Here is a 12,549-nt window from a genome sequence, read left to right as displayed (position 1 = left end):
CGTGCTCCTTCCCTGCCCCAGCTGCCAGCCCTGTGCCCGCTCCCTCAGCCAGAGCCTCCCATCTGTCAGCATCTGCCCCCTCGTGCTCCTTCCCTGCCCCAGCTGCCATCCCTGTGCTCGCTCCCTCAGCCAGAGCCTCCCCTCTGTCAGCATCTGCCCCGTCGTGCTCCTTCCCTGCCCCAGCTGGCAGCCCTGTGCCCGCTCCCTCAGCCAGAGCCTCCCCTCTGCCAGCATCTGCCCCGTCGTGCTCCTTCCCTGCCCCAGCTGCCATCCCTGTGCCCGCTCCCTCAGCCAGAGCCTCCCCTCTGTCAGCATCTGCCCCGTCGTGCTCCTTCCCTGCCCCAGCTGGCATCCCTGTGCCTGCTCCCTCAGTCAGCGCCTCCCCTCTGCCAGCGTCTGCCCCGTCGTGCTCCTTCCCTGCCCCAGCTGCCATCCCTGTGCCCGCTCCCTCAGCCAGAGCCTCCCCTCTGTCAGCATCTGCCCTGTCGTGCTCCTTCCCTGCCCCAGCTGCCATCCCTGTGCCTGTTCCCTCAGCCAGAGCCTCCCCTCTGCCAGCGTCTGCCCCCTCGTGCTCCTTCCCTGCCCCAGCTGCCATCCCTGTGCTCGCTCCCTCAGCCAGAGCCTCCCCTCTGTCAGCATCTGCCCCGTCGTGCTCCTTCCCTGCCCCAGCTGCCATCCCTGTGCCCGCTCCCTCAGCCAGAGCCTCCCCTCTGCCACCATCTGCCCCCTCGTGCTCCTTCCCTGCCCCAGCTGCCATCCCTGTGCCCGCTCCCTCAGCCAGAGCCTCCCCTCTGTCAGCATCTGCCCCCTCGTGCTCCTTCCCTGCCCCAGCTGCCATCCCTGTGCTCGCTCCCTCAGCCAGCGCCTCCCCTCTGTCAGCATCTGCCCCGTCGTGCTCCTTCCCTGCCCCAGCTGCCATCCCTGTGCTCGCTCCCTCAGCCAGAGCCTCCCATCTGCCAGCATCTGCCCCGTCGTGCTCCTTCCCTGCCCCAGCTGCCATCCCTGTGCCCGCTCCCTCAGCCAGAGCCTCCCCTCTGTCAGCATCTGCCCCGTCGTGCTCCTTCCCCGCCCCAGCTGCCATCCCTGTGCCCGCTCCCTCAGCCAGAGCCTCCCCTCTGCCAGCATCTGCCCCGTCGTGCTCCTTCCCTGCCCCAGCTGCCATCCCTGTGCTCGCTCCCTCAGCCAGAGCCTCCCCTCTGTCAGCATCTGCCCCGTCGTGCTCCTTCCCTGCCCCAGCTGCCAGCCCTGTGCCCGCTCCCTCAGCCAGAGCCTCCCCTCTGCCAGCATCTGCCCCCTCGTGCTCTTTCCCTGCCCCAGCTGCCATCCCTGTGCCTGTTCCCTCAGCCAGAGCCTCCCCTCTGCCAGCATCTGCCCCCTCGTGCTCCTTCCCCGCCCCAGCTGCCAGCCCTGTGCCCGCTCCCTCAGCCAGAGCCTCCCCTCTGTCAGCATCTGCCCCGTCGTGCTCCTTCCCTGCCCCAGCTGGCATCCCTGTGCTCGCTCCCTCAGCCAGAGCCTCCCCTCTGCCAGCATCTGCCCCGTCGTGCTCCTTCCCTGCCCCAGCTGCCATCCCTGTGCTCGCTCCCTCAGCCAGAGCCTCCCCTCTGCCAGCATCTGCCCCCTCGTGCTCCTTCCCTGCCCCAGCTGCCATCCCTGTGCCTGTTCCCTCAGCCAGAGCCTCCCCTCTGTCAGCATCTGCCCCGTCGTGCTCCTTCCCTGCCCCAGCTGCCATCCCTGTGCTCGCTCCCTCAGCCAGAGCCTCCCCTCTGCCAGCATCTGCCCCCTCGTGCTCCTTCCCTGCCCCAGCTGCCATCCCTGTGCCCGCTCCCTCAGCCAGAGCCTCCCCTCTGCCAGCATCTGCCCCGTCGTGCTCCTTCCCTGCCCCAGCTGCCATCCCTGTGCTCGCTCCCTCAGCCAGAGCCTCCCCTCTGTCAGCATCTGCCCCGTCGTGCTCCTTCCCTGCCCCAGCTGCCAGCCCTGTGCCCGCTCCCTCAGCCAGAGCCTCCCCTCTGCCAGCATCTGCCCCCTCGTGCTCTTTCCCTGCCCCAGCTGCCATCCCTGTGCCTGTTCCCTCAGCCAGAGCCTCCCCTCTGCCAGCATCTGCCCCCTCGTGCTCCTTCCCCGCCCCAGCTGCCAGCCCTGTGCCCGCTCCCTCAGCCAGAGCCTCCCCTCTGTCAGCATCTGCCCCGTCGTGCTCCTTCCCTGCCCCAGCTGGCATCCCTGTGCTCGCTCCCTCAGCCAGAGCCTCCCCTCTGCCAGCATCTGCCCCGTCGTGCTCCTTCCCTGCCCCAGCTGCCATCCCTGTGCTCGCTCCCTCAGCCAGAGCCTCCCCTCTGCCAGCATCTGCCCCCTCGTGCTCCTTCCCTGCCCCAGCTGCCATCCCTGTGCCCGCTCCCTCAGCCAGAGCCTCCCCTCTGCCAGCATCTGCCCCCTCGTGCTCCTTCCCTGCCCCAGCTGCCATCCCTGTGCTCGCTCCCTCAGCCAGAGCCTCCCCTCTGTCAGCATCTGCCCCCTCGTGCTCCTTCCCTGCCCCAGCTGCCAGCCCTGTGCCCGCTCCCTCAGCCAGAGCCTCCCCTCTGCCAGCATCTGCCCCCTCGTGCTCCTTCCCTGCCCCAGCTGCCAGCCCTGTGCTCGCTCCCTCAGCCAGAGCCTCCCCTCTGCCAGCATCTGCCCCCTCGTGCTCCTTCCCTGCCCCAGCTGCCATCCCTGTGCTCGCTCCCTCAGCCAGAGCCTCCCCTCTGTCAGCATCTGCCCCCTCGTGCTCCTTCCCTGCCCCAGCTGCCATCCCTGTGCTCGCTCCCTGAGCCAGAGCCTCCCCTCTGCCAGCATCTGCCCCGTCGTGGTCCTTCCCTGCCCCAGCTGCCATCCCTGTGCTCGCTCCCTCAGCCAGAGCCTCCCATCTGTCAGCATCTGCCCCCTCGTGCTCCTTCCCTGCCCCAGCTGCCATCCCTGTGCCCGCTCCCTCAGCCAGAGCCTCCCCTCTGCCAGCATCTGCCCCGTCGTGCTCCTTCCCTGCCCCAGCTGCCATCCCTGTGCCCGCTCCCTCAGCCAGAGCCTCCCCTCTGCCAGCATCTGCCCCGTCGTGCTCCTTCCCTGCCCCAGCTGCCATCCCTGTGCTCGCTCCCTCAGCCAGAGCCTCCCCTCTGTCAGCATCTGCCCCGTCGTGCTCCTTCCCTGCCCCAGCTGCCATCCCTGTGCTCGCTCCCTCAGCCAGAGCCTCCCCTCTGCCAGCATCTGCCCCCTCGTGCTCCTTCCCTGCCCCAGCTGCCATCCCTGTGCTCGCTCCCTCAGCCAGAGCCTCCCCTCTGTCAGCATCTGCCCCCTCGTCCTCCTTCCCTGCCCCAGCTGCCATCCCTGTGCTCGCTCCCTCAGCCAGAGCCTCCCCTCTGCCAGCGTCTGCCCCGTCGTGCTCCTTCCCTGCCCCAGCTGCCATCCCTGTGCTCGCTCCCTCAGCCAGAGCCTCCCCTCTGCCAGCGTCTGCCCCGTCGTGCTCCTTCCCTGCCCCAGCTGCCATCCCTGTGCCCGCTCCCTCAGCCAGAGCCTCCCCTCTGTCAGCATCTGCCCCCTCGTGCTCCTTCCCTGCCCCAGCTGCCATCCCTGTGCCTGTTCCCCCAGCCAGAGCCTCCCCTCTGTCAGCATCTGCCCTGTCGTGCTCCTTCCCTGCCCCAGCTGCCATCCCTGTGCCTGTTCCCTCAGCCAGAGCCTCCCCTCTGTCAGCATCTGCCCCCTCGTGCTCCTTCCCTGCCCCAGCTGCCATCCCTGTGCCTGTTCCCTCAGCCAGAGCCTCCCCTCTGTCACCATCTGCCCCCTCGTGCTCCTTCCCTGCCCCAGCTGCCATCCCTGTGCTCGCTCCCTCAGCCAGAGCCTCCCCTCTGCCAGCATCTGCCCCCTCGTGCTCCTTCCCTGCCCCAGCTGCCATCCCTGTGCCCGCTCCCTCAGCCAGAGCCTCCCCTCTGTCAGCATCTGCCCTGTCGTGCTCCTTCCCTGCCCCAGCTGCCATCCCTGTGCCTGTTCCCTCAGCCAGAGCCTCCCCTCTGTCAGCATCTGCCCCCTCGTGCTCCTTCCCTGCCCCAGCTGCCATCCCTGTGCCTGTTCCCTCAGCCAGAGCCTCCCCTCTGCCAGCATCTGCCCCCTCGTGCTCCTTCCCTGCCCCAGCTGCCATCCCTGTGCCCGCTCCCTCAGCCAGAGCCTCCCATCTGTCAGCATCTGCCCCCTCGTGCTCCTTCCCTGCCCCAGCTGCCATCCCTGTGCCCGCTCCCTCAGCCAGAGCCTCCCCTCTGCCAGCGACTGCCCCCTCGTGCTCCTTCCCTGCCCCAGCTGCCATCCCTGTGCCTGTTCCCTCAGCCAGAGCCTCCCCTCTGCCAGCATCTGCCCCCTCGTGCTCCTTCCCTGCCCCAGCTGCCATCCCTGTGCCCGCTCCCTCAGCCAGAGCCTCCCATCTGTCAGCATCTGCCCCCTCGTGCTCCTTCCCTGCCCCAGCTGCCATCCCTGTGCCCGCTCCCTTAGCCAGAGCCTCCCCTCTGCCAGCATCTGCCCCGTCGTGCTCCTTCCCTGCCCCAGCTGCCATCCCTGTGCTCGCTCCCTCAGCCAGAGCCTCCCCTCTGCCAGCATCTGCCCCCTCGTGCTCCTTCCCTGCCCCAGCTGCCATCCCTGTGCTCGCTCCCTCAGCCAGAGCCTCCCCTCTGTCAGCATCTGCCCCGTCGTGCTCCTTCCCTGCCCCAGCTGGCATCCCTGTGCTCGCTCCCTCAGCCAGAGCCTCCCCTCTGCCAGCATCTGCCCCCTCGTGCTCCTTCCCTGCCCCAGCTGCCAGCCCTGTGCCCGCTCCCTCAGCCAGAACCTCCCCTCTGCCAGCATCTGCCCCCTCGTGCTCCTTCCCTGCCCCAGCTGCCAGCCCTGTGCCCGCTCCCTCAGCCAGAGCCTCCCCTCTGCCAGCATCTGCCCCGTCGTGCTCCTTCCCTGCCCCAGCTGCCATCCCTGTGCCCGCTCCCTCAGCCAGAGCCTCCCCTCTGCCAGCATCTGCCCCGTCGTGCTCCTTCCCTGCCCCAGCTGCCATCCCTGTGCTCGCTCCCTCAGCCAGAGCCTCCCCTCTGTCAGCATCTGCCCCCTCGTGCTCCTTCCCTGCCCCAGCTGCCAGCCCTGTGCCTGCTCCCTCAGCCAGAGCCTCCCATCTGCCAGCATCTGCCCTGTCGTGCTCCTTCCCTGCCCCAGCTGCCATCCCTGTGCTCGCTCCCTTAGCCAGAGCCTCCCCTCTGCCAGCATCTGCCCCCTCGTGCTCCTTCCCTGCCCCAGCTGCCAGCCCTGTGCCTGCTCCCTCAGCCAGAGCCTCCCATCTGCCAGCATCTGCCCTGTCGTGCTCCTTCCCTGCCCCAGCTGCCATCCCTGTGCCCGCTCCCTCAGCCAGAGCCTCCCCTCTGCCAGCATCTGCCCCGTCGTGCTCCTTCCCTGCCCCAGCTGCCAGCCCTGTGCCTGTTCCCTCAGCCAGAGCCTCCCCTCTGTCAGCATCTGCCCCCTCGTGCTCCTTCCCTGCCCCAGCTGCCATCCCTGTGCTCGCTCCCTCAGCCAGAGCCTCCCATCTGCCAGCATCTGCCCTGTCGTGCTCCTTCCCTGCCCCAGCTGCCATCCCTGTGCTCGCTCCCTTAGCCAGAACCTCCCCTCTGCCAGCATCTGCCCCCTCGTGCTCCTTCCCTGCCCCAGCTGCCATCCCTGTGCTCGCTCCCTCAGCCAGAGCCTCCCCTCTGCCAGCATCTGCCCCCTCGTGCTCCTTCCCTGCCCCAGCTGCCATCCCTGTGCTCGCTCCCTCAGCCAGAGCCTCCCCTCTGCCAGCATCTGCCCCGTCGTGCTCCTTCCCTGCCCCAGCTGCCATCCTTGTGCCCGCTCCCTCAGCCAGAGCCTCCCCTCTGCCAGCATCTGCCCCCTCATGCTCCTTCCCTGCCCCAGCTGCCATCCCTGTGCCTGTTCCCTCAGCCAGAGCCTCCCCTCTGCCAGCATCTGCCCCCTCGTGCTCCTTCCCTGCCCCAGCTGCCATCCCTGTGCTCGCTCCCTCAGCCAGAGCCTCCCCTCTGCCAGCATCTGCCCCCTCGTGCTCCTTCCCTGCCCCAGCTGCCATCCCTGTGCCCGCTCCCTCAGCCAGAGCCTCCCCTCTGCCAGCATCTGCCCCCTCATGCTCCTTCCCTGCCCCAGCTGCCATCCCTGTGCCTGTTCCCTCAGCCAGAGCCTCCCCTCTGCCAGCGTCTGCCCCCTCATGCTCCTTCCCTGCCCCAGCTGCCATCCCTGTGCTCGCTCCCTCAGCCAGAGCCTCCCCTCTGCCAGCATCTGCCCCGTCGTGCTCCTTCCCTGCCCCAGCTGCCATCCCTGTGCCCGCTCCCTCAGCCAGAGCCTCCCCTCTGCCAGCATCTGCCCCCTCATGCTCCTTCCCTGCCCCAGCTGCCATCCCTGTGCCCGCTCCCTCAGCCAGAGCCTCCCCTCTGCCAGCATCTGCCCCCTCATGCTCCTTCCCTGCCCCAGCTGCCATCCCTGTGCTCGCTCCCTCAGCCAGAGCCTCCCCTCTGTCAGCATCTGCCCCCTCGTGCTCCTTCCCTGCCCCAGCTGCCATCCCTGTGCCCGCTCCCTCAGCCAGAGCCTCCCATCTGTCAGCATCTGCCCCGTCGTGCTCCTTCCCTGCCCCAGCTGCCAGCCCTGTGCCCGCTCCCTCAGCCAGCGCCTCCCCTCTGTCAGCATCTGCCCCCTCGTGCTCCTTCCCTGCCCCAGCTGCCATCCCTGTGCCCGCTCCCTCAGCCAGAGCCTCCCCTCTGTCAGCATCTGCCCCCTCATGCTCCTTCCCTGCCCCAGCTGCCATCCCTGTGCCTGTTCCCTCAGCCAGAGCCTCCCCTCTGTCAGCATCTGCCCCGTCGTGCTCCTTCCCTGCCCCAGCTGCCATCCCTGTGCCCGCTCCCTCAGCCAGAGCCTCCCCTCTGTCAGCATCTGCCCCGTCGTGCTCCTTCCCTGCCCCAGCTGCCATCCCTGTGCCCGCTCCCTCAGCCAGAGCCTCCCCTCTGCCAGCATCTGCCCCGTCGTGCTCCTTCCCTGCCCCAGCTGCCATCCCTGTGCTCGCTCCCTCAGCCAGAGCCTCCCCTCTGCCAGCATCTGCCCCGTCGTGCTCCTTCCCTGCCCCAGCTGCCATCCCTGTGCCTGCTCCCTCAGCCAGAGCCTCCCCTCTGCCAGCGTCTGCCCCGTCGTGCTCCTTCCCTGCCCCAGCTGCCATCCCTGTGCTCGCTCCCTCAGCCAGAGCCTCCCCTCTGTCAGCATCTGCCCCCTCGTGCTCCTTCCCTGCCCCAGCTGCCATCCCTGTGCTCGCTCCCTCAGCCAGAGCCTCCCCTCTGCCAGCGTCTGCCCCGTCGTGCTCCTTCCCTGCCCCAGCTGCCATCCCTGTGCCCGCTCCCTCAGCCAGAGCCTCCCCTCTGCCAGCATCTGCCCCCTCGTGCTCCTTCCCTGCCCCAGCTGCCATCCCTGTGCCCGCTCCCTCAGCCAGAGCCTCCCATCTGTCAGCATCTGCCCCCTCGTGCTCCTTCCCTGCCCCAGCTGCCATCCCTGTGCCCGCTCCCTCAGCCAGAGCCTCCCCTCTGCCAGCATCTGCCCCCTCGTGCTCCTTCCCTGCCCCAGCTGCCATCCCTGTGCTCGCTCCCTCAGCCAGAGCCTCCCCTCTGCCAGCATCTGCCCCCTCGTGCTCCTTCCCTGCCCCAGCTGCCATCCCTGTGCTCGCTCCCTCAGCCAGAGCCTCCCCTCTGCCAGCATCTGCCCCCTCGTGCTCCTTCCCTGCCCCAGCTGCCATCCCTGTGCTCGCTCCCTCAGCCAGAGCCTCCCCTCTGCCAGCATCTGCCCCCTCGTGCTCCTTCCCTGCCCCAGCTGGCATCCCTGTGCTCGCTCCCTCAGCCAGAGCCTCCCCTCTGCCAGCATCTGCCCCCTCGTGCTCCTTCCCTGCCCCAGCTGCCAGCCCTGTGCCCGCTCCCTCAGCCAGAACCTCCCCTCTGCCAGCATCTGCCCCCTCGTGCTCCTTCCCTGCCCCAGCTGCCAGCCCTGTGCCCGCTCCCTCAGCCAGAGCCTCCCCTCTGCCAGCATCTGCCCCGTCGTGCTCCTTCCCTGCCCCAGCTGCCATCCCTGTGCTCGCTCCCTCAGCCAGAGCCTCCCCTCTGTCAGCATCTGCCCCCTCATGCTCCTTCCCTGCCCCAGCTGCCAGCCCTGTGCCTGCTCCCTCAGCCAGAGCCTCCCCTCTGTCAGCATCTGCCCCCTCGTGCTCCTTCCCTGCCCCAGCTGCCAGCCCTGTGCCTGCTCCCTCAGCCAGAGCCTCCCATCTGCCAGCATCTGCCCTGTCGTGCTCCTTCCCTGCCCCAGCTGCCAGCCCTGTGCCTGTTCCCTCAGCCAGAGCCTCCCCTCTGCCAGCATCTGCCCCCTCGTGCTCCTTCCCTGCCCCAGCTGCCATCCCTGTGCTCGCTCCCTCAGCCAGAGCCTCCCCTCTGCCAGCATCTGCCCCGTCGTGCTCCTTCCCTGCCCCAGCTGCCATCCCTGTGCCCGCTCCCTCAGCCAGAGCCTCCCCTCTGCCAGCATCTGCCCCCTCATGCTCCTTCCCTGCCCCAGCTGCCATCCCTGTGCCCGTTCCCTCAGCCAGAGCCTCCCCTCTGCCAGCGTCTGCCCCCTCATGCTCCTTCCCTGCCCCAGCTGCCATCCCTGTGCTCGCTCCCTCAGCCAGAGCCTCCCCTCTGCCAGCATCTGCCCCGTCGTGCTCCTTCCCTGCCCCAGCTGCCATCCCTGTGCCCGCTCCCTCAGCCAGAGCCTCCCCTCTGCCAGCATCTGCCCCCTCATGCTCCTTCCCTGCCCCAGCTGCCATCCCTGTGCCCGCTCCCTCAGCCAGAGCCTCCCCTCTGCCAGCATCTGCCCCGTCGTGCTCCTTCCCTGCCCCAGCTGCCATCCCTGTGCTCGCTCCCTCAGCCAGAGCCTCCCCTCTGCCAGCATCTGCCCCCTCATGCTCCTTCCCTGCCCCAGCTGCCATCCCTGTGCCCGCTCCCTCAGCCAGAGCCTCCCCTCTGTCAGCATCTGCCCCCTCGTGCTCCTTCCCTGCCCCAGCTGCCATCCCTGTGCCCGCTCCCTCAGCCAGAGCCTCCCATCTGTCAGCATCTGCCCCGTCGTGCTCCTTCCCTGCCCCAGCTGCCAGCCCTGTGCCCGCTCCCTCAGCCAGCGCCTCCCCTCTGTCAGCATCTGCCCCCTCGTGCTCCTTCCCTGCCCCAGCTGCCATCCCTGTGCCCGCTCCCTCAGCCAGAGCCTCCCCTCTGTCAGCATCTGCCCCGTCGTGCTCCTTCCCTGCCCCAGCTGCCATCCCTGTGCCTGTTCCCTCAGCCAGAGCCTCCCCTCTGTCAGCATCTGCCCCGTCGTGCTCCTTCCCTGCCCCAGCTGCCATCCCTGTGCCCGCTCCCTCAGCCAGAGCCTCCCCTCTGCCAGCATCTGCCCCGTCGTGCTCCTTCCCTGCCCCAGCTGGCATCCCTGTGCCCGCTCCCTCAGCCAGAGCCTCCCCTCTGCCAGCATCTGCCCCCTCATGCTCCTTCCCTGCCCCAGCTGCCATCCCTGTGCTCGCTCCCTCAGCCAGAGCCTCCCCTCTGTCAGCATCTGCCCCCTTGTGCTCCTTCCCTGCCCCAGCTGCCATCCCTGTGCCTGTTCCCTCAGCCAGAGCCTCCCCTCTGCCAGCGTCTGCCCCCTCATGCTCCTTCCCTGCCCCAGCTGCCATCCCTGTGCTCGCTCCCTCAGCCAGAGCCTCCCCTCTGTCAGCATCTGCCCCCTCGTGCTCCTTCCCTGCCCCAGCTGCCATCCCTGTGCCCGCTCCCTCAGCCAGAGCCTCCCCTCTGCCAGCGTCTGCCCCGTCGTGCTCCTTCCCTGCCCCAGCTGCCATCCCTGTGCTCGCTCCCTCAGCCAGAGCCTCCCCTCTGTCAGCATCTGCCCCGTCGTGCTCCTTCCCTGCCCCAGCTGCCATTCCTGTGCCCGCTCCCTCAGCCAGAGCCTCCCCTCTGCCAGCATCTGCCCCCTCGTGCTCCTTCCCTGCCCCAGCTGCCATCCCTGTGCTCGCTCCCTCAGCCAGAGCCTCCCCTCTGCCAGCATCTGCCCCCTCGTGCTCCTTCCCTGCCCCAGCTGGCAGCCCTGTGCCTGTTCCCTCAGCCAGAGCCTCCCCTCTGTCAGCATCTGCCCCGTCGTGCTCCTTCCCTGCCCCAGCTGCCATCCCTGTGCTCGCTCCCTCAGCCAGAGCCTCCCCTCTGCCAGCATCTGCCCCCTCGTGCTCCTTCCCCGCCCCAGCTGCCAGCCCTGTGCCTGCTCCCTCAGCCAGAGCCTCCCCTCTGCCAGCATCTGCCCCCTCGTGCTCCTTCCCCGCCCCAGCTGCCAGCCCTGTGCTCGCTCCCTTAGCCAGAGCCTCCCCTCTGCCAGCATCTGCCCCCTCGTGCTCCTTCCCTGCCCCAGCTGCCATTCCTGTGCCCGCTCCCTCAGCCAGAGCCTCCCCTCTGCCAGCATCTGCCCCCTCGTGCTCCTTCCCTGCCCCAGCTGCCATCCCTGTGCCTGTTCCCTCAGCCAGAGCCTCCCCTCTGTCAGCATCTGCCCCGTCGTGCTCCTTCCCTGCCCCAGCTGGCAGCCCTGTGCCTGTTCCCTCAGCCAGAGCCTCCCCTCTGCCAGCGTCTGCCCCCTCGTGCTCCTTCCCTGCCCCAGCTGCCATCCCTGTGCTCGCTCCCTCAGCCAGAGCCTCCCCTCTGCCAGCGTCTGCCCCCTCGTGCTCCTTCCCTGCCCCAGCTGGCATCCCTGTGCCCGCTCCCTCAGCCAGAGCCTCCCCTCTGTCAGCATCTGCCCCCTCGTGCTCCTTCCCTGCCCCAGCTGCCATCCCTGTGCCTGTTCCCTCAGCCAGAGCCTCCCCTCTGTCAGCATCTGCCCCGTCGTGCTCCTTCCCTGCCCCAGCTGCCATCCCTGTGCCTGTTCCCTCAGCCAGAGCCTCCCCTCTGCCAGCATCTGCCCCGTCGTGCTCCTTCCCTGCCCCAGCTGCCATCCCTGTGCTCGCTCCCTCAGCCAGAGCCTCCCCTCTGTCAGCATCTGCCCTGTCGTGCTCCTTCCCTGCCCCAGCTGGCATCCCTGTGCCCGCTCCCTCAGCCAGAGCCTCCCCTCTGTCAGCATCTGCCCCGTCGTGCTCCTTCCCTGCCCCAGCTGCCAGCCCTGTGCCTGTTCCCTCAGCCAGAGCCTCCCCTCTGTCAGCATCTGCCCCCTCGTGCTCCTTCCCTGCCCCAGCTGCCATCCCTGTGCTCGCTCCCTCAGCCAGCGCCTCCCCTCTGTCAGCATCTGCCCCCTCGTGCTCCTTCCCTGCCCCAGCTGCCATCCCTGTGCCCGCTCCCTCAGCCAGAGCTTCCCCTCTGCCAGCATCTGCCCCCTCGTGCTCCTTCCCTGCCCCAGCTGCCATCCCTGTGCTCGCTCCCTCAGCCAGAGCCTCCCCTCTGCCAGCATCTGCCCCCTCGTGCTCCTTCCCTGCCCCAGCTGCCATCCCTGTGCCCGCTCCCTCAGCCAGAGCCTCCCCTCTGCCAGCGACTGCCCCCTCGTGCTCCTTCCCTGCCCCAGCTGCCATCCCTGTGCTCGCTCCCTCAGCCAGAGCCTCCCCTCTGTCAGCATCTGCCCCGTCGTGCTCCTTCCCTGCCCCAGCTGCCATCCCTGTGCCCGCTCCCTCAGCCAGAGCCTCCCCTCTGCCAGCATCTGCCCCGTCGTGCTCCTTCCCTGCCCCAGCTGCCATCCCTGTGCCCGCTCCCTCAGCCAGAGCCTCCCCTCTGTCAGCATCTGCCCCCTCGTGCTCCTTCCCCGCCCCAGCTGCCATTCCTGTGCTCGCTCCCTCAGGAGTCAGCAGGCCAGTGATCCCCCCACTATCCCGTCCCCCACCCATGGTTGACCTGCTGTTATGGTGCAGGGGCTGATGCTGAGCGCCGGCTTCGGGGGCTGGGCTTTGGCTACCGAGCAGCGTTTGTGAGCCGGAGCGCCCAGGCTGTCCTGAAGCAGTTTGGCACCAAGGGGCTGTACCAGCTGCGCCACGTCCCCTACCCGGAGGCCAGGAGGCTGCTGTGCACCCTGCCGGGCGTGGGGGCCAAGGTGAGGGCAGGTTCCTTGCGCAGCTCTGGGCCGGAGCCCCTGCTGCTGGGGGAGCGGAGGGGCCTTGCCGGCTCACTTGGCTGTCACTGGCAGGTGGCCGACTGTGTGTGTCTCATGGCCCTGGACAAGGCCGAGGCTGTTCCCGTGGACACCCACGTGTGGCAGATCGCCCGGCGGGACTACGGGCTGGAGCTGGGCGCAGGGGCCCGGAGCGTGCCGCTTCGCATGCACCGCGAGCTTGGTGAGTGCCTGGGGCCAGCCCCACACCCCAGCAGCAGGTGCCAGGGGCTGCTCACCCCTCACTAGCCCTCTCTCTCCCCAGGAGGCTTTTTCCGGCGGCTCTGGGGACCCTATGCAGGTTGGGCACAGGCGGTAAGTAGGGCCCAAGGCATGGCCAGGGCGCCTTGTCCCCCGCCGCGCCTGCAG

The 12,549-nt window shown here is 69.0% G+C and overlaps 1 protein-coding gene across 2 annotated transcripts in view; it reads left to right on the top strand.

Annotated features, from left to right (window-relative positions):
* The window catches only part of OGG1 (8-oxoguanine DNA glycosylase), a 41,483-nt gene that overhangs the window by 28,467 nt on the left and 467 nt on the right, over window positions 1–12,549 (top strand). The window contains exons 4-6 of one of the 2 annotated variants that reach the window (XM_075005105.1): window positions 11,945–12,123; window positions 12,217–12,364; window positions 12,446–12,495. In XM_075005105.1, the coding sequence (XP_074861206.1) occupies window positions 11,945–12,123; window positions 12,217–12,364; window positions 12,446–12,495 (377 nt within the window). The remainder of the gene's footprint in view (window positions 1–11,944; window positions 12,124–12,216; window positions 12,365–12,445; window positions 12,496–12,549) is intronic. The other variant, XM_075005106.1, reaches the window with a different exon arrangement.

The sequence above is a fragment of the Carettochelys insculpta genome, chromosome 11, assembly GCF_033958435.1.
Source record: "Carettochelys insculpta isolate YL-2023 chromosome 11, ASM3395843v1, whole genome shotgun sequence".
In the NCBI taxonomy this organism is placed as follows: domain Eukaryota; kingdom Metazoa; phylum Chordata; order Testudines; family Carettochelyidae; genus Carettochelys; species Carettochelys insculpta.
Note: the sequence above shows the minus strand (reverse complement) of the source record. Positions and strands in the feature narration are given on the sequence as shown.